This window comes from Urocitellus parryii, chromosome 16, assembly GCF_045843805.1.
Source record: "Urocitellus parryii isolate mUroPar1 chromosome 16, mUroPar1.hap1, whole genome shotgun sequence".
NCBI lineage: Eukaryota > Metazoa > Chordata > Mammalia > Rodentia > Sciuridae > Urocitellus > Urocitellus parryii.
The window spans coordinates 8,273,185-8,299,742 of NC_135546.1; the positions used below are offsets into that span (position 1 = coordinate 8,273,185).

At 43.4% G+C, this 26,558-nt stretch overlaps 1 protein-coding gene across 6 annotated transcripts in view; it reads left to right on the top strand.

Moving 5' to 3' along the window:
* Positions 1–26,558, top strand: part of LOC113178803 (contactin-4) — a 259,228-nt gene that overhangs the window by 180,700 nt on the left and 51,970 nt on the right. For all 6 annotated transcript variants that reach the window (XM_077793439.1, XM_077793441.1, XM_077793440.1 and 3 more), the window contains exon 9: positions 16,681–16,808. In XM_077793439.1, the coding sequence (XP_077649565.1) occupies positions 16,681–16,808 (128 nt within the window). The remainder of the gene's footprint in view (positions 1–16,680; positions 16,809–26,558) is intronic.

Consider the following 26,558-nt stretch of genomic DNA (forward strand, 5'->3'; position numbering starts at 1 on the left):
TGTTGGCCATCTTGCCCAGTCTTGCCTCAGCTCAACCATTCTTCATTTTTCCTCCAGCAGCACCTAGTAGCACTTTCTTCGGTGACAGGCTTACTCTATCTCCGATCTATGGAGGTCCCATAGGGTACCCACTCGCCACAGGTGGCTACTGAGCACCTCAAAGTTGGCTACAGCAACTGAGGGCTGCCAGTTGGATCTTGCTTAATTTTAAGCAGCTGTGCACCTGCCTGGCAGCCGCCTCTCAGGTACCAGACCTCTAGACCCTCTCAATAGCTTCTTGTCCTGGTTGCCTCCATTTCCATCTTGTACTGGAATTTATTTGTCTCGCTTATTTACCAGCCGATCTTTCTAGAATGCAAATATGATGGTGTGGCTCCCATCGGTTAAGTCCTATCCACAGATGAGATGAGATAAATAAAGATGAGATGAGACGAGAAAGTCTTTGCTTCTAACGAGACTTACAAGGCTCTGTGTGACCTGATGCTTCCTGAATCCCCTTTACCGTCTCACCGTGAAGGCTCTAACTTTTTTTTTATTGTGAGACAGGGTTTTGCTGAGTTGCTCAGGCTGGCCTCAAACTTAGGATCCTCCTGCCTCAGCCTCCTCTGTAGCTGGAGTTGCAGGCGTGAGTCACCGCACCCGGCGCAATACCTATTTTCTATTTGACTTATTTTCTTACCTTTAACAGCTACTATAAATCCTAGTTGCATGAATTTGGTATTGGATTTTTTCCCCATAAATGAGTGATATTTTGACTTTAGTTTCAGTTATACAAATAAAAGGCATGGCGGTCAGGGTTTGTAGCTCAGTGGTAGAGTGCTTGCTTCACATGAGTTAGGCATAGGGTTTGATCCTCAGCACCATATAAAAATAAATAAAATAAAGGTATTGTGTTCATCTACAACTAAAAATGTTATTTTAAAAAAAGCATTGAGGCTTCTCTACGAAGACTGTTTCAACCAGCCAAATTGTTTTTCCTTCTACTATAATTCCCAAGTCTATGACTACATAGGGTCACAGGCATCAATTTTTTTGGTGGGGGCAGTAAACAGGGATTGAACTCAGGGGTACTCCACCATGGAGCCACCCCCCCCAGCCCTGTTTTGTATTTTATTTAGAGACAGGGTCTCATTGAGTTGCTTAGTGCCTCGCTTTTGCTAACGCTGGCTTTGAACTCACAATCCTCCTGCCTCAGCCTCCCCAGCCACTGGGTTGACAGCGTGCGCCACCACACCCAGCTCACAGTCATCAACTTTTAATACCAGAAAACACTAAGTCCAGCCTCCTCATTTTTTCAGAAGAGGAAACTGTACAACTCTCCAGTGATGGATCAGTAGGGAGGGGGATATGCAAATGGACAAGCACCTACCATGGAGCCACACAGCCCCAGCCCCTAGAATAATAATCTTTCGATGTGGCAATGGCATAAAATGAACAGAACTTTGGAAGAAAAGGGACAAACAGAAGACCTGCAAGGTACTAGTGCAGTAAGGGAAGGCTGGTCCAAGATGCATCCTCCCCAGGAGACCCCCTTGCCGGCACCTGAGGATGGGAAAGCGGAAGCCGCCTGGCCACACTGTGTGGCTCAGACTACACCCCGGAGCTCTGGCCAAAGACCCCAGCCAGACCTCCAGAAGCTCCAGGGCACTTATGGCCCAGCGCGTCCTTACCAGTCTAACCATGGCGTCTCAGTGTAGCAGGCAGCACCACGATCAGTCACTTTGGGTTTAAGAAAACTGGGTTTATGAGTCATAACTCAGAAGGAAGAAAGAAAGAGAGGAAAGGGGAGGAGGGGGGAGGGGAGAGGGAAGGGAAGGAGAGAAGAGATAAGACAATTCACTTATCTGTGTTTCATTTGCATAATGAGAGGGTCCACGAGATGAAAGGATCTCAAATCTCTAGGGACAGCAGAATCCTCCTGTTATAACACAGAAATGTTACATGATAAAAATAGACTCTAGCCCAGCGTGACGATGCACACTTGCAATCCCAGCAACTCAGGAGGCTGAGGCAGGAGGATCAGGAATTTGAGGGTACCCTAGGGCAACTTAGCGACACCTTGCCTTAAAATAAAAAGGGCGGGGGTAGGGCATGGCTGGGGTGTAGCTCAGTGGTAAAGCACCTCTGTGTATTTTTTATTCCCAAAATACTTATTTCAGGGGAGTTTGGTTTTTTTAAATGGCAATGGTTTTGATGAGCTTTCTCTTAATAGTTACAAAAGCCGGGCTACCTTTTGTGCCTCCTGGTGTGTCCCTTAGAGCAGGTGGATCGCCTGTCTTTGAACCATGGCCAGATTCAGCTCAAGGGTGGGGGGTGGAATGTGCCTTATCTCCACCGCCTGTGCCTTCGGGCTGCTGCTCAGATGGTATCAGCTGGAACAAATAAGCTGAGATTGCATTTGCTGGTTTTTTTCTGTGCTAATCTTCAGAACGGTTCCAAAAATGGTTTGTCAGCAGCCGAAAGGAGCCCAGGATCTGTGGGCATGTACATATTTCTCCTCACAGGAAAATCACTTTTTAAGTTCCTTGGAAGTTGATTACAATGTGCTCTTTCTTTCGCTCCTCAAAAGGAAGATGAGATCCTCAATTTATCATTCTCAGCCTCCAAGGATGGGCCTCCCCACTGAGGGAAAGGATGGGGAAAGAGCAAACTAAATGTAGCTGGGGTATAATTCCTCCAAAGGCTATCGCCACATGAACAAAGTGAGCTGCAGAACTTGCCGGTTACCTGGGAATCTCCCTGGTTCAGTGGATGAACTTGACCCTCCGGAAGTCCTCCAGTCATTCTTGCCTGAATTTTCTGAAAAATAGAAGTAGCCTCCCCAGATAAAAGGCTGAACAATTCTAGCGCAGGGAGAGACTTTCTGTGCTCAGGCACTAAAAGTGTCTCACACGACCAAGGTCAGTTTGGGTGTGCTATATTTATGTAAGTGACTTCTCACCGAACAGGGTTCCAACACCACCGCTGCGAAGGGACAAACTTGTTTGTGGTCCCCGTGAGTCATTACCACCTAGGTTTTAATTGCAGAGAGGAAAAGGGTGTTACTGCAGGCACAAGGTTGTGGTCTGGTGAGGAGGCGGACACAGTGGTGCGCTGGGGTGAGCACCAGCACCCACATTGACCCTCTTCTTTTGCTTTTTGACTCATCTGATTGACACATGGATATTGTTTGTATATATCATCTCACCAGCAGGACTGTGTGGGTATCACAGCTCTTTGTGTTGCAGATGGAAGAAATCCAATGCAAGGGATTTGTCTATATGACTTTATAGAGGTCTAATTGGCATACCTTGAAATTCACCTGTTTCAAGTGAACAACTCAAAACTTGCTAGTAAACCTATTGTTTTGCAGTTATCATTATCCCATTTAAACAACATTTACCTCATCCTTCCAAAGAAATCTTCTGGCTTATATATCTAAGCCTTCCAAGTGTTTGGTCTTTGGGGGTTAGGAAATATCATTGAGACTTGATTTCTATTAGTTTCATTCTCAGGCAAGCTCTTCCTTGGTATGATTCCAGCAGAGAATATAGACCTGTTTTTCCCAACCTTTGAACCAACATCTTGGGATGACGTCGGTTGATGTTGATTGGATGAGACTAGGTCACATGCCCAACTCTGCACCAATCCATTTAACCAAGAGTATGTAAAGCTCTCCCATTGGATGCTCCAGAGTCACAGGAGCACACTGGGTAGCCAGAGGATGGTATTTGTGGTCTGAGTGGGAAGGTCTGACTTCCCACAGGGAATTATGTCATTGGTATTGTTCCTAGACAAAGAGGAATGGCCAGATTCTTTGCAGGTCATAGAGTAGATATTGACTGTACAGGAAAACCTTGGTGTGGCTTCTTTCAAGTCCTCTCTAGTGGTTGTCACAGAGGTGTATACCAAGAGCTCAGGAAATTTCTATCTTGACTATGGATAGGCTAAAGCTGAGAGCAGACCAAAAATGAAGGACACTGTATTCCTTAATTTTGGGGAAGGCTACAAGAATCAGGAAGATGATTGACATTCTTGAGAGCTACTACTATGGGGCTCATCTGAGGGGCACTTGGAAATACGGTGGTCAGGGAAGGGCCAGATGGGTGTCACAACTCAATAAGAAGTTACAACCAGTCTTTCCTTAGGTAGAACATAGAAATTATTTTTCCACCGTTCTTAATATCCTTTCCTAAGATAAATAACTCTAGTGAAGGACTAGGTGTTGATTTAGTGATTTGGTGGTGTTACATAAGCTGGCAAAGAACCTCACACATTGTAATTTCATTTAAAAAAATTGTTTTTTCAAATGATATGATTCTGTTCACATAGTATAAAACCACAAATGAAATTCCAGAATCTTTGGGCTCAATAATTCAGTAGCAGTGGATACCTTAACATATATGCTTTATAGAAAGAAATAGAGTTGGAAATCGCAAAGGAACCATTCATATTTTAAAAGCAAATTTTCTCCTTAATTTTGTAAGAGCAATACGGTTCCTGGCAAATTTTGAACCCAGAGAAACTTTATTTTCTACTGACTTTCAAAGTTTTCTTTCTCCACAGGAACTTTCAAGAATGGCAGGATTTTCTTTTTCTTATCCTTAACTTGGATGTGACTATTAAGATGCTATAAAAATTTGCAGATGAGGTTGTAAATAGGCACAATGAAAGCATTAACTCTCTTGGTCACTTTTCTAAAGTGCACTTTATATTTTTTCCAGAGATAAGATAATAAGAAATAAACCTGAAGAGTTTTATTAAAAAGTCCAGTTTCCTATTTTCCAAGCACAGTGGTGTAATTATGGCTCCAATTTATGGCATATTTTGTAGGATTGCTGATTAATTATACAGACCTCCTGATGTTTTATAGTCTTTTCAACTTTGTTTCCCTCTGCTATTTGACCACTACAAAGTGAATATATTTAAATCACTTATTACTCAGGTTACCTCATTTTTTAAAAAAAAAATGAATTTACTATTAACATCAGTTTTCTCATAAATCACTATGACTCAGAAATGTTGGTCCTTGTGCTCTTTAATTTTGGACCTTACCCTCCTTCTCTCTCTCTCTCTCTCTCTCTCTCTCTCTCTCTCTCTCTCTCTCTCTCTCTTTCTCTCTCTCTCTCTCACACACACACACACACTCACACACTTTCCTAGGCACACCCACACTGAGCAGAAAGCTACTAATACATTCCTTATTCTCTGCACAAGACAAACTTGCCTAAATTCTGCATTACTTACCCTGAAATGTTGGACACAGCAACAAAGCATGTTTTTTTGTTGGAGATAATTCTAAGCGGTCTCATTTTTTTTTAAACCATCACAGAGATCTGATTTGCATAGTTTGGTGATTTCTTTAGAAACCGTTGTAGCACGTTTCGTTCATTGCCTAAGACTATCAATGTTTTCAGGATTACTCTAATTCTTTTTCATCATTCTTTTGAGTTGAACGCCTACACAAAGCCTCATTTGCAAGGTTTGCCAAGTGTGATTTGCTGATTATTAAAGAAGGATTTTTCTAGAAATTTCTCTCCTGTATACAGACAGGGCGAGCATGTTCAAGATAACATCCTGTTCTTTTCTTTGCTTTAAGTAAGATTCACAAGGATCTGCTCTCTTCAAGTGCCCCCTCCCCATATCCTTCTCAAACTTCCTTCATCATCGGCATATCTAAATGACCATCATCTGCTGCTTGACCAAGACACTTTCAAAAATAAGAGCTTTCTGCTTCTTTCTTAAGCTCTTCGCTTTTTTCTGTCATTTTCTTCTCCTTGGAATTAGGAAAAGGTCCTTGTAGATTTGGGCTGTTAAATAGGAGAGGATCCATCTATCAAGCCTTTAACCGTTCCGTCGTCATGAGAATTATTTATTGAAGCCCATTACCTGTGTGACTTCACGGTTCTTTTTAGATGGTTTGTCTGAAAAGAATAAAGACTCTCCCTTGAAAAGAAATAGCTTTCTTTGCCATCGAGGGGGAAAAAAAAAAAAGTTGGGTATAATAGTTGAGAGAAGAGAGGAAGGAGAATCTTTGCAAGGACTTGGCTTAATCATGGAAATTGCCCTTGTGCAAAACCAACCTGAAGGTACAGGAATGATTTCCCTGGGAAGAGAAAACTCAGGTCTTAACTTCAGCACATAAAGTCATTTCTTGAACTTTATAGAAAACAGTAAATTTAGCTTATACACATCCATAGCTAAAAATTTTGTTCAAATCTCTGTTTCCGTCTGGGTGGTGATTTTCCTTTGTAGTTTTATAATGTGGAAAAGCTAGACAAGGCCCATAAGCTTTTGCAAACAACCTGCATGGCTGCATTTGGGGGCCCAAAGGACAATGTTATAATTTATTTCAGATTCTTAACAAATCTGGTCTCCACCTATCATCAAAAAAAGAAAATTAGAAATCAGATTGCTAGTATTAAGAAGTGTCACCATTGAGCCTTCTCAAAAACCATGTGGCATTGAGGTGATGTTATTTTGATGCCTATTTTGGAAATGGCCGTCTAGTTTAAAGACTTGCCCGAGTTACATGTCTAGCAAATATGGAGGCCAACTTTGGAGCCATCTTGAATGCATATGGCGGAAACTGTGATCCTATGGGGAAATTTGAGAAAGCCTTGTAAGGCCATTAAAGGAATCGGTGAGCTTCTGTTCTGTTCTTCTGCAGAAGGCAAAGAGAATAATTATGCAGCCAGCATATGGGGGAGGGAGAGGCATAAGGGATTTTAACCTTGTCAATGGTGTTCCGTCACGGACTGAGAGTCCACCTTCACGTCCTCTCTAAGAAATGCTACAAAGTTCTGGTAGGATGGACTGGAGCAAACAAATCATCATCTTGCAATTACCAAAGGATCGAGAACTGGGGACACACTACAATCAAAACATCTTTTCCCTAGCATTAGCCCGTGTTGCTGTTGGTGGTGCAGAAATCTCCTCTACTGGCTAAATTACAAAATCTATAAAGTGGGCCTTTCTAATTAAAAATTAATTTTGTCCTCTGGGCATTGTAGTTACTTCGGATTATGCCTTTATACATTCTCTACGTTTGTTTGTGCTCTCAGGAAGTTAGTGTGGATCATGAATTTCTCAAAATTAATAAAAGCTATTTTGACAAGTAAAATTAGAAAAACCAAAAAAAAAAATGCTATTTAATTATAACCCAAGATCTAATTACCAATTTAAGGAAAATCCCTTCCATGTGGTTATATCTTTTGTTATTTGTGTTCTTCTTTTTTCTACACCCTCTAGCACCACAGGGTGGCATGGTAGAAAGCAATGCTGTAGCCAAACCTGAGTTTAAGACTCATTTCTCTTCCTTCTTAACTGTATGGGTTGATCTTTAATATTTTAATTTAGTTCTTGGGATTGTTTTTTAACTGAAAAAAAATTTGGAAATAATACTGCTCTTCAAAATATTGCAGATGAAATGAGATTAAAAACTGCAAACGTCTAGGAACAACCAGAAGTATGTCAGAGGTGCTTACTAAATCTTCCAAGCACCTTTTGTGCCCAACACTTAATTTAGTAGTATTCACAGTGATTCCTCTGGATTTTTGTGTGACCAATTTTTTTTTTCTCATATTGTCTTCCTTATTGGCAATGATCTGTAAAGACCCTTGTGCTTGCTTATTACTCTGTTGTTTTTACCATCTATTCTACTGGACTAAGAGGTTCCTGACTGCCCTTTATTCTAATGAGTTTTGTTTTTTGACTTTGGAGAAAAGTAACATGACTCAGGATGCTTTGATAAAAGTGCGTCAACATATGAACAATGAAATATATCACCTTTCTGCCTGTCCGCAGTTCATCTCCACAATGCCTGGTAGATTTATGTCAAAATCATCTCGGCTCCCAAGTTCTGGGAAGAAAGGAATTCTAAGTCTTGTATTAATGGAGGCACAGAGAGGTCTTGCATAAATTAAATATAGCAGTGTAAGAAAGCAGTTTTAGACAAAAAAAAAAAGGTCCAAATGTGTGTCCTTTGTTTGATTTCCTTCTCCCCAAACGTGGTCTTTCAGAGCCTTAGGATCACCCTGTGAATGGGTGAAGTGCCATTGTTTCAGCAGCCAAAGGAAAGTACTGCCCCTGACCATCATGCACTGTGTGGAAAAGAATGATTGAAATTCACTGCGTGATCTTTAACCCCCAGCGAGTCCCAGGTAGTCAGTTCATCCTGGGTTATTTTATGGGTCTTTAAAATGGTTGTTTGGAGGAAGAAGTGAGACCTAGATCAAAGCAGGTTAAACCAACAGAAGGCATTTGGGTTGGGAGCAGGGCTCCAGGCAGGGGCAATAGGGGTGGCAGCAGCTGGTTGCAGACCAAAATGCACAGGGCTTCAGGGCTTTATGAAACCCAAGCCTTACGACAGAAAGCAAATTATCTCCAAGAGGACTCTGTCACCCAGGTGCCTGTTCAATTGTGACGTCTCTCGCTGCCACGGAGACTCCGTGGAAAGATCAATGACGGGGCTGCGTGAAATTGCCCTTGCCATGAATCTCTCCTCCTTGACCTGCATTTATATATTTGTCATCTGAAGCATCCTTCTTTCCTTAAGATGACGGGAGGAAAAAAATAAATAAATCTTTTAGGGCTCCCAACGGCCTTTTTATAAATTTCATATTATCACAAAATAATCTTTTTTTTTTTTTTTTTTGTAAGCCAGGGTATTTCGTTTTTCTCTCATCTGGCTGAGAATTTCCGTACGCCCTTGGAAATGAAATCGGCCAGCTCAGGCAAATGTCAGTTAAACATTAAAATACCTTTTTTTGATTTTGATTTTTATCAGACCAGATCGCCAAGATCATTCAACTCAGAACAAATCCTCTCCACCACCCCCTCCCCGCCTCAGAGAAGTTCTGGTGTCATTGACTCAGCGGACATCTGTGACATACCAGTGCCAGTTAATCTGCCCAGATTTTTCTAACTTCTCAGCTGCTGCAAAGCCAGAGAGTCCAGGCCCCTTCCTGACTGCCCTTGATTTTAATGAGCTTTTGTTTTTAACTTTCCAGAAAAGTAACGTGACTTACGATGTGGTCTGTAAGAGAATAGTCATAGAAGATTAATTTAATAATGATTATATAGTATTTCATTTCATAATTCATTTATTAAATAAATATTAATAATAAAATTTTTTAAAAGGACTGAATTGGAGATCTGATTTAATCCACCAAATAAACCAGCTGAGTTACTTAAAGAAGGAATTGAAATCATCTCAGGCCAGTGTCGATTCTTTCTTCCTCTTGGATTTTCATCTTTGCACATGATCCATTGCCCTACATGGGTCCACAGTGGATTGTTAGTACATCCCAGCTAGAGCAACTAGTGGACGTCTCTGCACGCGACTGTCGGAACCCAAGGGCCAGGGCCAGGACAGGCAGGATGCAGATTGATCGGTGATGGTGTGACGGGGTGCCAGGTCTGGAGAAGAAAACCACCTTCATTCTAATGCCTCCCTCTGCCCTTTCTCTGGGGACCTAGGACCAACCCTGATGTGTTTCTCTCTTCCCACCTGATGTGGGTTGAACAGTGTCCACCACACCCCCCCCCGCCCCTTGAATTTCACATTCATGCAGAACCTCAAAAGGCGACCTTGTTTGGAGAATCGGTCTTTGCAGGTGTGATCCTGGATCAGCACCGGCCCTTATCCGATGACCAGCATCCTTAAGAAAGGGATGTTTGAACATAGAATCATGCACAAGAGGAGAGTAAAGAAATCAGGACGCGCACCCACACACAGCGCCCTGGGGTAATGGAGGCAGAAGTTCAAGGACATCCTCTCCAGGAGAGGGAACACCACCACGGATGGCCATCAGCCACCTGCAGCCAGGAGAGAAACATGAGACTGTCTGTCCCTCGGTGTCTCCACCAGTGACCGGTCCTTCCTGTTGTCTGATTTGTAGCCTCCAAAACTGACAGTGAATGACTTCCTGCGGTTTGAAGCTGCTGCGGGTTTTATCATCCCGGGTTACGACAGCCATAAGAAACGAAGATCAGGCCCGTTCCCCTTCCGTATCCTGACTGTGTTTGTCTCTGGGTGGTGTGGCTGGAGCAGGGAGGACAGAAGAGCAAGGGGAATCGTAGCAGCTCTCTGCCTGAAGGCTGCCCCGGATCCCTGCTGCATGTACTCGGCAAATGGTGGCCGTTTAAAATAGGGGGTTCCAATCTCGAGCCTCCCGGGGGCCAGGGAGGAGGTAGAAAGAGAGGATCAGATGCTTAAAGGGCTGTTCTCCTTCTCCTCCAGCCTGTCCGTGCCCTGAGGGTAGATGCTGCTAGTATTTCCCTGTTTCCCCTTGGGTCCAGATTTGGCTTCTATTTACTTTTTAATTTTTTTATTCTAATTTGTTATATATGACAGCAGAATGCATTGAAAATCATAGTACACACATAGAGCACATTTTTTTCATATCTCTGGTTGTACACAAAGTAGAGTCACACCATTCGTGTCTTCATACATGTACTTAGGGTCATGATGTCCATCTCATTCCACTGTCTTTTCAACTCCCATGCCCTCTTCTCTTCCCCTCCCACCCCTCTGCCCTATCTAGAGTCCGTCTATTCCTCCCATGCTCCCCCTCCCTACCCCACTATGAATCAGCCTCCTTATGTCAGAGAAAACACTCAGCATTTGGTTTTTTGGGATTGGCTAACTTCACTTCGCATTATAGTCTCCAACTCCATCCATTTACCTGCAAATGCCATGATTTTATTCTCTTTTATTGCTGAGTAATATTCCATTGTGTAGATATGCCACTTTTTTTATCCATTCATCTACTGAAGGGCATCCAGTTTGGTTCCACAGTTTAGCTGTTATGAATTGTGCTGCTATAAACATTGATGGGGCTGTGTTTTTAAGTCTTTTGGGTATAGTCCGAGGAGAGGAATAGCTGGGTCAAATGGTGGTTCCATTCCCAGATTCCCAAGGAATCTCCATACTGCTTTCCAGATTGGCTGCACCAATTTGCAGTCCCACCAGCAGTGTATGAGTGTGCCTTTTCCCCCACATCCTCGCCAACGCTCCAGAATATGATATACAATTAATCCACAAATATATGAAAAAATGTTCATCATCACTAGCAATTAGAGAAATGCAAATCAAAACTACAAGATTTCATCTCACTCCCGTCAGAATGACCGCTATTAAGAATACAGACAACAGTAAGTGTTGGCGAGGGGTGGGTTTTTATGTGAGCTGTCCCTGTTACTTGAATTAAGAGAATATTCACTGCAAAATGAATAGAACTCACGAGGGGCGGCTCAGCCCTGGCTCTCTTGGAATGAAGGGCTGATTGACATGTTTGCCCCCTTCCCTGCCTCATGATGCATAGAAGACCCTGATTGAGGGGTGCCTATCTTGACCCCTGGTGGCCTCTGCCGCTAGCAATCCCCTTCTGCCTCTGTCCCCCGCCCTCTGTTTGCTTGAACTAAGCAGTAGCAATACTTACATATTTGGATTTCATTATATTTTAGCTCCACAGGACTGTTTGCCTGCCTGGTAATATGTGAATCTCTTGTTTGACTTTCAAACTTTCAACTTTTGAGCATGTTTTTTTTTTTTTTTTGGAAACTATCAGGTAGAGAAAAAATAAGAGAAAGCTTGTTAGAACCCTTTGATATTATTCCAATGGCACATAACTATCAGCGAGCTATGTTATCCCAGATCTAATTTAAAGATGTTTCAACATTTAACACTTTGAAACTTCATTTTTGTTTGTTTGTTTGTTTGATAAAAAGAAAGCCATTTCTTCCTACACCCCACCCTCCATTCTGCAGAAGGGCACTGGGTTATAGTCAGAAGGGATTTAATTACAAATGAAGTGCTTCAAAGGGATTCAGAAGCAAGCAAGGATGTGCCATCTCCCTCCCAAGCAGATGGGCTTCCTTGCAGAGGTACTTACAAAAAACCAAGAGGTCACCAATTTGTGGATAAACCTTCTCCTGAAGGTGATAGAATATTGTGGACTTGGCAGATTTTTGTCATCAGTAACTAAAGTCCCCCAAAAAGGAAAGATCAGCATTTTTAAAGGTCCCTCATCCCCAGACTGGTTTGATTTATAGGACTGACAAGGTGAGCCCTTCGATGGCTGTAACCCAGGACCTCATATTCAGAAAGAGATTCAATTTATCTCATAATTCCAGATATGCTGCTGTCCCCCCCCCCCATCCATCTGGAATCTCCATGACAGTAGGGACAGAAGGGCTTCTGTACGTCGCAGGTAATTTACTGTGTTGTGAACGAGATGACCTCTTTTCATGTTGCTGCCTTTATTATCTCTTTGACTCTTCCCTGATATTATCAGTGATTTTTTTTTTTTTTGAAAAAAGAAAAAAAAAAGTCCACAGACAGGTCAGTGCTCACCTATTCTAAGCCAGGGATGGGTTTACATTTTCAATTCTCTGTATCTGGCTCTGTCACTAGTTATGAGCATTAGGAGGAGCCCGAATTTTGAAGAGATTATGCTCTTCCAGTAGACCAAGGTGGAGAGACTGGGAGGAGACGGAGCATGAGGGGATCCTTTGAAATCTCATCAAGAAACCGACATGAAAATAACACCATCCTGGGTCTAGATGCAGGCACCATCGTCACGAAAAATAAATCAATATAGAGATATCCGTTGAAGAGCTCATTTTTCTAGGTCGGTAGAGCATCCAGATGAAGGAAGCAAACATCTGAAACACTAGCATTGAGTCACATTTCAAAACTTCCTCAAGTTCGTCCAAAGAGCACTCAAAATGCAACTTTAGCACTGGGGATGTGGCTCAGTGAGTGGTACAGTACTTGCCTAGCACGCCCAAGACCCTAAGTTCAATCCCTAGCACTGAATAAAGAAAAGAAAGAAAGAAAAGAAAAAGCAAGCTTTGTAGTTCACGCCTGGCTCATAAAAACCCCACTAAAGACAACAGGTTCGGTATCCAATATAAGATTGCATACTTGGCCTTTATAGGTAGAAATAAATAACCAAGCAAAACTATATGAAACAGTCACGTATCAAGAAAAATAGGGTCAATTATTTCATCCTTGGACACTGAGGCTCTTCCTGGGTGTTCAATATGCAGCATCCATCAGTCTTCTCAAAGTAGGCTCCAGAGAGAGAGCATCTCAGTATCCTCTATCGCGAGTCAGGAGCTTTAGAAGATGCTCAAGTTCAATACCAAGCTCACAGCTACACGTCAGTCAATAGACGTACGGCACTACCCTCTTCTCCCCCATCACAACCACCACCACCTCGACAGGTTCAGTAAATTTTTGAAGAGATTATGCTCTTCCCGTTGTAAGGTCTGAAAACTCAATTTCTAATGAATTATTGGCTCATATGGCTGGGGCATCTAAGGGAAGCTATTGGCTTAAGTCGGGATGCTGTAAGGTCTCTGCCTCTCTCTTTTGGCTTATGTCTGTGTCTCGGGCCAGGTCTTTGATTTTTTTTTTCCTTCCTGAAGGCATACTTTTATTTCTTTTTATTTATTTATTCCTGGGTGTGGGTTTCTTTTCTTTTTATTTTATTCTTCGGTATGTTCTAGTTCGTCATTCGGGACAGTAGAATGCACGTTGACACATGGTACATAAATGGAGTGTAACTTATCACTGTTCTGGTTGTCCATGATGCAGAGTTCCACCCGTCATGTAGTCATATATGCACAGAGGGTAACAATGTCCGATTCAGTCTACTGTCCGTCTTTACTTCCCCCCATGTCCCCTCCAATCCCTTCACTCCCCTCTGTCTAATCCAAATTCTTTAAATGGCGGGCAAGATGATTGTCCATGGCCCTAGATTCCTAGCTTTCAAATTTAATGATCCTAACAGGAAGAGATGGTCTCATCCGAGAGCCCCTAGTCTTGGGGACATGCTTACCCTTAAACCAGTCACTGTAGTCAAGAGAACTTTAGTTTTCACATCACTATGTCCTAGCCAAGGCCTGATGTATAGAGGGCATTGTCTTAGCCTTACTAGGACATTTGGCTAATGAACTTAGGTGGTGCGTTTTACATACCAGGCATTGTGTTAAGCATTGCCCATCTTGATAGTCCTATGAGATAGAGTTACTTTAATGATTCAATTTCCCCAAATGAGAAAACTTAGGTCCAAACCTACAACTTACCCCAAATCACATAGCTCATCCATAGGAGAGCGATTTGAGTCTTAGTTGAGTTTCAGAGTTTACATTCTCTGTCACTAAACCATATCACTTGGATGAGAACATGGTTGAGTTTCCCAAGAGAACAGTCCCTGGAACATCACATTATTCCCACATCTGGAATATACCTAGGGGTGATGAGCAGCCATAGCATTATGACATGATTTCATAAAGGCTGCTAGAAGTTACTTCGTCTGCAAATGACATCCTTCCCTGTCCTTCTCTTCTCTGAATTCGAACATTTAAAGCCCAATCTCTTTTTCTTACCTCTTTGCAAATAACAAGGTAGGGAATAAAGCATTAAACCAACGTCAGGCACTGAAATCTTAAACAGGAGTAGTACAATCGTTTGTAGAACTACTTTATGATTCCACAGAGCCCTTAGAAATTAGATAAGGAAGCACTGAAGATTAGAGACACGGAGAGCCTTGCACTTGGAGTGCAGAGAGCCAAGTCAGATCCAGAACTGGATCAGCCACAATGTGTGAGACACCTTTTGTGCTATATAAACCAGAGTTTCTCAGGAAGGACCAGCATGTATATAATGCTTTTCCATTAGCAGAACTCTTCATGTGTATTACTACAATATAGAAGATATTTGTTGTAATATCCCATAGGAGAATCTACAGACTCTACAGATTAACGTGGACCAGTATTTCTCAATCAGGGTGCACTTTGCCTTCTCCCCAGAGGACATCCAGCAATATCTAAGGCCTTTTGGTTGTCAGTACGTGGAGGGGAGGGGCTGAGTTGCCTGGTCTAGCAGATAGAGACCTGGGTGCCGCTCCATACCCTCCCAAAGGCTTATTCGAGTCCAAATGTCAGGGCCAAGGTCGAGCAACCCTGCCTGAGAGCACAAATAACTGGCCATGTCCTACACTTGACAAGGATGAGGGCCGAGGCTAGAACCCAAGTCATCTCATGAAAACTCCATCCCTGGATCCTTCATTCACACTCTTTGGCATTTTATAGCGTGATCCGAGTAGGCAGTGGCTTTAGGTGTTTTTGGAATGGCAATGATTACATTTTAATTGGAATAAATGATTAATAGGCCTGGGTGCTTGCAGGAGTCAGCTGACCCCTCAGAGCCTTTACTGAACCTCAGGCCCATGTTGGCTGGCGGTGGCTGAGCTCATCTTTAAAACACAAATGTCACCTTACTTATGGAGTCCTCAGATGCTGACATTTTGCAATTCCAAAGCAAATTATCTTATAAATAGGAAGATGATTAACTCCTCGAAAGCTATTTTTGTTATTATTGAGGTAATGACGATCTGATCGCGACTCTATTTCTGTTAGTGCATCTGCTCTTTCGCACACGAGGTATCAGATGGTGTTTATTGAGCAACTGTTATGTGTCTCTGTGGTATGAATGAACAAATGGCCTCCTTGTCTGGATCTTTTTTTTTTTTATTTTCAACCAATGCTTTGATCTAGTCTGTGCGAAGTCATGTTTAAAAATTGTAGCTTTGAGGCACTTTATCATAAGCGTCAGTACACATACACAGAAACTAATATGCACCTAAAATTCATCCTTCATTAACTTCGTTGTTTTAGCTGGATCTTCTAGCGAATCTTGAGCTCTAATTGTTCTGGGCTGTTCTATAAGGACAGGATTTGCTGGGTGATTGAAGAGCATGATTCTTCAGTGAGCATCTCTTGTTTTCCCTGTGTTGACAGTAGGACTTAAGCCTAGTCTTAATGCTGCCTTCTTTTTCATAATTTTGAGTTCAAACACAACTTTGTCATTGGCACACGCCTGTAATCCTAGCAGGTTGGGAGGCCAAGTCAGGAGGATTGTGAGTTCAAAGCCAGCCTCAGCAATGGTGAGGTGCTAATAAGCAACTCAGGGAGACCCTGTCTCTAAATAAAATACAAAATAGGGCTGGGGATGGGGCTCAGTGGTCGAGTGCCCCTGAGTTCAATCCCTGGTACTTAGGGAAAAAAAATACCTTTGTCGTAGCCCAAACTGCAGACCCCATGCTCCTGTGCTGATTCGGGATGACCCTGCTCATTTGTATGTTCATTTCAGATTGTCAGAAATGACAGTGGTTGTGCAAAAAGAAAGCTGATTTCATTACTCTTGTTAAAAAAATAAAGTAGGCCTGGAGGCTTCTGTCTGCTTCTCCCTGTATGTACCAATCACTAAGCAAGAAGACAGAGTCTCTAAGATGTCGGAGACCCTCTTCAACACCTAGAAATAGGCTCCACATCTCCCGGGTCCTCTTCTTACCCTAACCCTATCAGGTCGGTCTTGTTCCCAAGCCACAGACGAGGAAGCGTCGACTGAGGAAGTTGAGCTAGTAGAACTGGCGGACGTGGAATGTGAACTTTCCCTCCTATGCTTCCAGAACCTTCCACAGAGTTCTTCCATGTTCCACTGGATTCTGGAAGCATAGATCCAATGATCTGTGGGCAAGCCTCCTAGCGAGAAAGACGAGGCATGCATCCGATGCCCTAACGGATTGTCTGTCTTGAAAGAGGACAGAAATGGTCAGAAATCATGTCTGAAGAGCCGTGCGAGAGAGACAGACTTCACCCGCTTTGCTCTCTTGGCTTTTGTTTCAGAATCACCATCTCTGACGATGGAAACCTCCGGATCGTCAACGTGACTAAATCGGACGCTGGGAGTTACACCTGCATCGCCACTAACCATTTTGGAACTGCCAGCAGCACGGGAAACGTGGTGGTGAAAGGTAAGGACTCGCGCCAGGCGTATCCTGGACTCTTGCATGCGGCCTCCCGTCTAATAAGGTGATCTGCAGAGGGGCCGTCGGGCATATGAACACGCACAGCTCTCTCCCCCGCGTCCTCCCTGGATTAACTCATCACTGCAGACATGATACGATGCATACTTCTTGGAGAAACGTTCGTGATGGAAGGGCTCTATCTTCCTTCAGAATCATCCCATTACAGTTTGGAGGATTCCAGCTATTACATGACTGTAACTCACGTTATCTTCACCCCCTTTAATTAAATTTCTTTGGAGTCTCTGTAGATTTGCAATTCGTGTCTAGGAACACTGTGCTAACAAATGAAAAAACCCATGACTCAAAGCGCTATTTTTAGCAAACATTGTTTAAACGGTGACATTGGTGATTTTTTTAAAAGCCTGGCCCTGGAGGTGGGGGATCTGAGGGAGGTGGCTTCTCTTCCCAAAGATGGGTATTGATCACCTCTGGAACTGGGTGTGAGTTACCGCCAATCAGGTCAGTTTTAAGGAAATCCTGTTTTCCACAGACCTAAGCCTGGGTGATTTATGTTTTTTATGACATGTGCACATTCATAGGAAGCTATCCCAACATGGGGTGGTTGGCAGGGTGCTAAGAAGGAACGGTCCCAGGTGCAATCTTGATTCACATTTCATCTGCATCTGCATTACTTCATACCCTGCCAGTCTTAGGATTTGGGGGTGGAAGGTACCAGGGATTGAACTCAGGGGCACTCGACCACTGAGCCACCTCCCCAGCCCTATTCTGTATTTTATTGAGAGACAGGGTCTCCCTGAGTTGCTGAGCACCTCACGGTTGCAGAGGCTGGCTTTGAACTCACGATCCTCCTGCCTCAGCCTCCTGAGCCACTGGGATGACAGGTGTGCGCCACCGTGCCCAGCAGTCAGTCATAGGATTTTTGAGTTGAAATCATCTCTGTGCTGCTTGGATGGAAAATGACTTTCAGGTTGTTGGCTGGCTCCTGAGCACCAAGAGCAGAAGAGGAACTTGAACCCAGGAATCCCTATTCTGAGTTCACGGCACTTTCTTTTTTTCCACATTTTTATTGGCACATGTTGTACCTATTGTATTGGCACATATTGTACGTTTTACGATAGTTGCACATAATGGTGGGATTTTCTGCTGCATGTTGCACGTGCCCACAATATAACCACAGAATTTGCCCAATAGACCATTTGTTTTAGCTTTACCTAATTCTGTGTGATAGATAACAGAGATCCTGTTATTTCTTTCTGACCCACTAATAGCTCCCACCGAAATACAATAGCCTAAAGCAAATTAAATATCTAAGAATATTTACTTCAATATAATCTAAGCAAGGAGGCCAAAAAAAATCACCTAATTGTGTATTTCAGGGTCATTGAAAGCTAGGAATTTACTGCTGTTTGGGGACATCTTTTTATTATGAACATACTTGTCTATACAGCTAGAAAAGTAAAAAAGACCAAGAATTAGCAGTCAATGTGTGCTTAGATGAGCTCCATCTATTTCACTTTATTTTATTTTTTCGCTCAGAGCAATAGCATTTATAACTCGTCAAATGGTCACAGGACAAAGGAAAAAAGAGGTTAGATAATATTTATAAAGGAAGTTCCAGCTTGAGTTCTTTGGTCACCAGTGGCTGAAATTTACTCATCCCCCAGAGAGACCCCCACACCTTCAGAAATGGTAGAACTGGGGCCTTTACTCAGGATTTAAGAGGATAGGAGAGGAGCTGTCTTCCAGCCTGATTGAAGGTTAGGGGTTGGAGTCTGAGAGGTCTGACTATTCTCTCACGGTCTCTGTGACCTTGGGCAAGGTTATTCGCACCTGTGGGGATAACAGCAGTACCAACCTGATGGCGGGGTGGCGGGGGGGGGGTGTCTTAGTGACTGGGATCCTCTGTATTCAGCACGGTGCCTGACATCTGGGAAATATTAGTAATTGCTAAGAGTCGGAAAGTGATAAACACCTAAACAGACACTGTCCGGATGCCCCTCCAGATTGTTCAAAGTGCAGAATCTTCACACGTCGGAACCACTTTGATGCCGTATTTGATTATCATGCTTCTTACAAGCATTGGCTTAGGTTGGCTCTGAAGGAAATTCAAGGAAAGACCCCGATTTCCCCCTCAGTCGTACATATCCCAGATACCAGCAGCCCCAGGACAAAACCATCCCCAACGAACCATGCAGTTCCTGTGCTCACCTCCTGCTGAATACACTAGAAGGCTTCCCAATGTACCGGGGATGAAATATGGCATGACTGCCTCATTTATTTATTTATTTTTTGGGTGTGGCTATAAATATTGCTGAGATAATAACTCCTATCTATTTTAACCAGCTAAATAATTTCTTACCCGCCTTGTCAAATGCGAACAGTGATTCCCCAAGAATAGTTCCAGGCAGTTCTCCATTAAACTTTAGGAATGATTTGCTTCTTGCAACGTGTGTTAGGAAAACACTAGTTTTTTCCTGAACGACCGTGAAAAAAAAAAAAAATCATCTTGAGGCTCTAGTATCTAATGAAAAGGAGAAGAAGTGAGATCATCCGCCAAGCAGTGTCACGTACGCATGGTCACAGGAGAATCACCATGGCCTCCACTGACGAGGCTCAGCTGGCCTCCGGGTCTCCTGCTTCTTGGATTCCTCTCCTAGGTAACGGATGGAAGAGAAGAAATGTGAGCTTCATCTGGTCCAGAGGCCCGCAGAAGTTAACAATCCTGCTCATTTGAGTAAGGTCAGAAGAGATGTGGGTGCTCCCTTGTTTCCCTCTGGTCCCTTCTACCTTCCGTTAGCCATTAATGGGACGTACACGTGCGTTCCTAGGGGACGGCCACACTGCCCGGTTTCCGAGAAGGACATTAACAGACACTGAGAAATACAATTGAGGAATCTGCTCCATCAAGCACAATAAAAGCAGAGAAAAAAAAACAACGTTCTGAACTCCGCATGAACTGTCCCCAGTTCAGGGGCTCACATCCAAGATGCCGGCGCTTGGGTACCTTTTCATGCAAATCTCACGGTTTAGCCTGAGAAATGAGGCAGTGCTGCATTTTTAATTCAGTTTTGAGATCTATAAAGGGACTGATTTATCAGAGAAGGTGTCGCTCTAACCCTTAAAACGTGCTGGTATGCGTTTTGATCTCCTCCTATGTCGGGGATTAAAACACTGGGAAGGTCAGACATCAGAACACATTCTTTCTAACCTTTTTACAACCCTTCTGTCATTAACCACGCTTTTTAAAATCCAGTGCTCTCCACCACCACCCCCATCACCACTCCCAGGTGTTTGAGAGAGAAGCTGAAGAGAGAGGTTCAAGCATCAAGTCAGCAAGTAGAGGAACAGAAGCAGAGGACACGGCCCCCCTCCCAGACACAGGGAGGTTTAGCATGAATCTCTGGCAAGTCGGAATCGAATGGATAAATATTCAGATTATGCATGAGCCGACTTCCAAACCTGCTCAATTTCTAGCAGGTGCCCAGGGGCCTCTTGATGATCCCGCCATCACCTGAATTTCTAAATCTTACCGATTTCATTTTTTTCAAGCTAGTTAAAGTACATTTGGAATTAGGTTTGCTGTGTAATTCTAAGCAAAAAAAAAAAAAAAAAATGATTCGTAAGGCAGAACCACACTCCCTCCCCCCACACTGCAAAAAAAAATTCCTCCCAGAAAGCCTAATATTTTTGCCTTTAAGCAAAAATATGCTTTAGCGATTGTGGATGTCGTTAAGAACTCTGAGGGGGCCCTCGACTTTTACAGGCCATTGGGGACCCCCTGATTCATTCTGTCACCACTGCAGAGTTCAAGGGTGCTGTTTTGCTTGACAGCCCTGACGGGGAGGGTTTATAGGGCACATATTTTCAAGCCGCAGGTGTGGAGAGGAGCAACTTGGAGAGTTTATCTTGGGTGTAGATCAACAAGATAACTATGATAAAAAAGTAACCCTAGCTTCTATGGATCCCCTCCAGGGCTCAAAATGAAATGCAGGGCTTTAAGCAATGGATGCGATCACCATGGTTCTCTTGTTGAACGGCTTCCAAAGTGACCTTGCAGAACTCTGTGGCTGGTGGTTTCAGGCTATCACCACCGCTACTTTGGTTTGTGGTACTGAGAATTGAACCCAGGAGTGCGTAACCACTGAGCCACATCCTCAGCACCCCAATCCCCGCTCTTTTTTTATTTTTATTTTTATTTTATTTTGAAACACAGTCTCACTAAGTTCCTTAGGGCCTCACTAAGTTGCTGAGGCTGGCCTCCAACTTGCAATCCTCCTGCCTCAGCCTCCCAAGTTGCTGGGATTACAGGCATTCACAGCTGCACCCGGCTCAGACTGCACTTTCATAAACACTGTCCTGTACTAAAAACCTTTGTACATATTGCCCATCAAGTGAAAGTCCAGTAGAGAGCTTAATAGGAATGTGGAGCTCATTCCTGGGGTCACCCCATCCTAATAAGTTTACATATCTAGAGATGAGACCAGAAAAAAAAAACTTTTTTAAAATAAACACTCCAGTTGATCCTCAGGGGCACTGTAATTTGAGAACATTGCAGGAAATTGTGGACTAGGCCCTATGAGCTGAATCAATGTAGGTGTCTGTTTTTGTCGACTTTAAAGACTAAGAATGGCTTAACTAGTAGAGAAAAAAAAAAAGTCATAAGAACAACAGTATTTCCCAAGCACAGTGGCACACACCTATAATCCCAGCAACTTGGGAGGCTGAGGCAGGAGGATCACAAGTTTGAGGCCAGCCTCAGCAACTTACCAAGACCCTGTGTCAAAATGAAAAATAAAAAAAAGCTCGGGGTGTAGCTCAGTAGTAAAGTGCCACTGGGCTTAACTCTAATATCAGAAAAAATGATGATAATAATAATACCTTTAGGAAATTCATCTTTCAGTGTCTCTAAACGAAGCTTTGTTAGAACCCAGCCAGGCCATTTGCTTACATATTGTCCGTGATTGCCCTTGTTCAGTGGAGTAGTTATAACAGGCAACATGACATATAAGTATCCGCATGATATTATCACCTTTGCCTCTTGACCTTGGAAGACTTACATGTTTACTATTCAGAAAGAAAAAAAAACACTTACCCTTTCTTTGGATAACTTTTTTCACTTCCTCAGATAGATCTTCAAAATTGGGGCCAAAGCTCCGAGTAGCCAGGCCATCCCTAACATCTGTTTGCGTGTCATGCTGATCTTGCGTGCTTGGGGGTGTTCACGGAGTCTGATGGCTCACGGAGATTGCTTGGGAGATTTCTTTCCCAGGACCGAAGCCTCACCCCAGTAGCACCAGGGTTGACCTCAGAACGTGGATTGAAGTTGAAAATCCCGAGAGAGGCGATTGCTCATGGATTGAAAGAGAAGAGGAAGATCGCTTACCAGTCCCTGAAACGATAGATTCAGTGCATTACTCCAGGATTTGAGAATTCCTGATGGCGCTGGAATCAGAAAACTAGACCAGAGGGGTTCCAAAGCAGGAAGGGTACTGCTCCGGTGCCTCCCGGGTTAATGCAGGAATATTCAGAGGTGAAATGATTGGTCGGTGGGAGCTGTAACCTCTTCCACCGTCCTAGTTGGAATGGCTGAATGGGTGGTCACTGTAGGCAGGTGGGGCGTGGCTGGAGGAGGTGGGTCCCTGGGGGAACCCTGGAAGGGTGCATCCTCCCTTCAACCTGCTCTCCCTCTCTCTACTTCCCGGCCACCATGAAGGGAGCTGACATCCTCCACCACACCCTCCCGCCATGATGTTTTGTCTCACTTTGGACCCAAAGCAATGGACTTGTCCCATCATTCGTGAACCACGACCCACGGTGAACGTCCCCCTCTAAGTTGTCCTGGTCAGGCATTTTGGTCACAGCCATTCAAAGCTGAGTAAAACTCACACCTCCTGTGGGTGCTCTGGACACCCTCCCTTCCTGAACTTTCCATCACAACCCCATTCACTTTATCCACAGCACCGTGTCCTTACACTCTTCCCAGCCTTTCAATAACGCAGTCTTCTTTTCTTTTTGAAATTGGCCTCCGTAAAAATTCCCCCTGCATGCTAAAAGAGGGTCTGTGTTGTCCTTCATCTGTCCATTTGAATTTGTTATTCGGTGTGCAGAATTACTTTTGCCTTAAGAAAAAGAAAAAATATTTGCACTATAAATGGCTATGATAATCCAGAAGTCCTCGGTGGGTCTTAACCAAGACCCCATACAGTCTTAACCCTCGTCATTTTGCCTGCCTGATCGCTAACCCTGCAAGCTACAGGTGTCCCTGTGGATTACCGCGCCTTCAATTGATTCCTTCCTTGCCCCAAGTGGTGTTTGATGTCCTTCTCAGCCAAAGTCTATTTATGTTTACAAGAAAAGAGTCCCTCCAAGGCTCGTTGTATAGTCAACAGAAAGGGAATCTTCTTTCCAGCACCCAAAAGCGAGTATAGCATTGCTGTTTGTACATAGCAACCACTTATTCTTCTGTGTTTAACTAAATATGACACTGAGAAATACCAGCCTGTCCAGGCACATCTTGATGGACACCATCATCCTCTAGAGTGTTTTCAGCTGGAACCGTACTTGGGAAATAAGTTCGAAGCCACCCCTATCTTCTATGTAAAATGATTCAAGGCTGTATCCATATTTGACGCCGGGAATCAATCAGAAGTCGGTAACCAGCGGTGACGTTGGGCCGCTGACATTACAACGAAAGCTTTTAACGCTGGACCCTTAGAACAGAATGCGTTTGGACCTAATTAGACGTCTTCCACTGGAACCAATTATTTCTAGGCCATAATTAACGGTCTTTCTAATAGGATTAACGCCGATTCTGACCCGAGGCTTCCAGAGTAGAAAGCAAAGAGTTTTGTTATTAGAAGTGCTAAATGCTAAACATGATGGGTTCTTCCAGAGAAGGATGTTGGCCAGAACTTGGTGATTCTAGATCTCACTGAGGAGTTCTGCCACACTGGAGTTGGCAATGGCTCAGAGAGGAGAATCCTAAAAGCAAGGGTAGGTAATTGTGCTTCCTGTCCTGCCTGTGTTCACAGGGCTTGGCTTACCTGAAAAATCTGATCAAATGAGCCACAAGGATTTCCCCTGACATTCTCGGGGACACTTGGAAGAGCCACGTAGAACGTTGATCAGTCTGAATGAGGCGCTCCTGCAATTTTTTTTTCATCACGCATGCTCTGAGCGACGCTCCCTAGATTTGCAAAGATGTTCATTACGTTGTCATTTGTAAAGGGGGTAAAAAAAAAAAAAAACACAAGCAAATTAAGGAACAGTACACACGGTGTTATTTCATAGATATGCTATGATTAAGTATAAAATCAGTAAGATAAAACATCATATGATTTTCAAACACAGAAATACATGTGCAACATAAATACGCCGCCCTCCAAGAGTGAGATTACAGGAAAGGCTTTAGCTGGGTTAGTGGTGATATATTCGCACAAAATTTTAAACATAGTCAGAAGAGAGGAAAAAAAAAAGGGCACATTATAATGTGCTGAAGACAGCTGATTCCAGAGTGGGCATCTGAGTATTGGGAGATTTTTATTGTAGTTTTAGATGCATAAATGTAAAAGAAGAGCTCAGAAAAGAAAAGCTCAGGTCAGAATTCCATACAGTCACCTATTACGGACAAAATCACAGTAGATAGAACTTTTTCACTTTTTCTCCCAGGAAATGCCGGATACAGAAAACCTTTGCCCTAAGTGCTCTTTAACCTGTTCATTCCAAATCCCTTCTTTTCAGGAGCCAGACTCGATAGTAGAATGAAATAATGGTTGTTTGTTGTTGTTTTTCCTAATGAAGACTTACCCGTCAGAATAAACAAACAAACAAACAAAAAAGGCAAAGAGAAAAATATGGCTCTTTAGCTTCATTAAATGTGAAGCACATAATTAATTTCTTTTCCGGACCTTCAAGGAGACTTGTGTTGTAGTGATTTGGTTTAATTGAACTTATTACCACGGAGCCGATAATAAGAAGTATATTGAAGATATCCATCTGGCTTGCGCTGAAACCCGCCCCGCCCCCATGTTTGATTCTCTGTGGCTGTCACATGCCATACTAATTGGCTCATTTCGGCTGTTTTTATAATCAGTAGGATTTAGCTCAGAGTGTGATAAAACCCTACTTGAGAGGAAGTTGATATTAAAAAGCATAGATCTCTAACCTACCTCGGCTACCCCTTCTGCGCCCGTCCTTCGCATTATTAAAGTTATACATTTTTAAATGCATCAATAAAAATCCATCTCTCTGCTCGGGCGCATCTCTTCCGGGTACATCTGTCACCCTGCCACGCAACTCTTTCCCGTCCAAAAGAAAGAAATGGTTTTATGTTGAGCGTTTTCGCGCCTTAAATGTTTAAAGCTCGGGGTGGCTTGTTTTCATAACCATGCTTGGCTTGCTTTCGTATCCTTTTCCAGAGCTGAAATGGATTTTAAGCGGCTAATGGTTATCATAAATTCAAAAAAAAAAAAAAAAGGAGAGCCAAATTGGGCATTGTCTATCTTCTCAGTATCTGAACTTCCTGTGGTTTGAGAATGATGATGCTCTATGGTGGTGTAGACTGGCTGGATGAGCATGTGATCGCTCCCAAAGCCAGAGGGGCCCGTGGGTGTGTGACCGTGCCAGCCATCTCCTTGGACCCGAGAAGGGGTCCCTTGGTCGTGGCAGGGGAGCCGGTGCTTGGTCCCGACTCTGAAGGAGAGCGTTTGTTCTCTTAACAAGTCCTGAACCGGAAAGAGATGTGTCAGAATCATTCACAAGTGACTCTCACGTTCCCATCTTGGCATTTGTACAGCATGCCGGAGGCGAGAAGAGAACCACTCTCCCAAAGGAACAGCCTCCCCGGCCCCCAAACTGTTATGGAATTTCTGTGCCTGTCGCGGGCAATCAGATCTGAGAAAGCCACCCACAAGACGGTAGACCTTTAGGTGAAATACGGAACCGGACCAAGATGCCAGCCAGTTAATTAACATTTCCATCATCTCTCTCTCTCTCCGATTTGCTTTTTGGCAAGATCCATTTCTAAAAGGTTAAAACGGTTGTCTCTTCTGTGCGTCCATTTGGGGAGCTGAAAGAAGGCTTCTGGTGGCGAGGGAGGAGAGGTAAGCAGAACATTTAGAGCCACGGCGACTTTTCCCGTGGCCTTCTAGCGAGTCTATAATCGGTGTGCAAAAGTGCAAGGCATTTTGTTAAGTGAAGATTAGCAACATCTGCTTTGGAGGTCTCCCAAAGTGGAGAACATGCCGCCTGTCATCTTATTAACTCTTTCTATCTTTCCTACTCTTTGGAAGTATAACCGCCTATAAGTCTAAGCAAAACTCGGATTCTGCTTAGAAAATTCAGGTGCATGGGATTGAATCAGAAATTCCCTTCCTGCATATATATTTTGTGAGCCTTGCCTGCATTTCTTCTGATATGACCTGTCTCCCTTTATTGGCTTTCTGCATAGTATAAGTAAAACATCTGATTGTCATGCCATTGCACTTACGTGAGTGTGTGTGTATGTGTGTGTGTGCACATGTGAGAGAGAGAGAGAGAGAAACTGGAGTTTGAATTCACCAGGCACTTGACCATAGAGCTGCATCTAGAATCCTTTTTATTTTTTTTAATTTTTATTTATTTATTTTTGGGGTGGTACCAGGGATCGAACTCAGGGGCACTGACCACTGAGCCACGTCCCCAGCCCTATTGTGTATTTTATTTAGAGACAGGGTCTCACTGAGTTGCTTAGTGCCT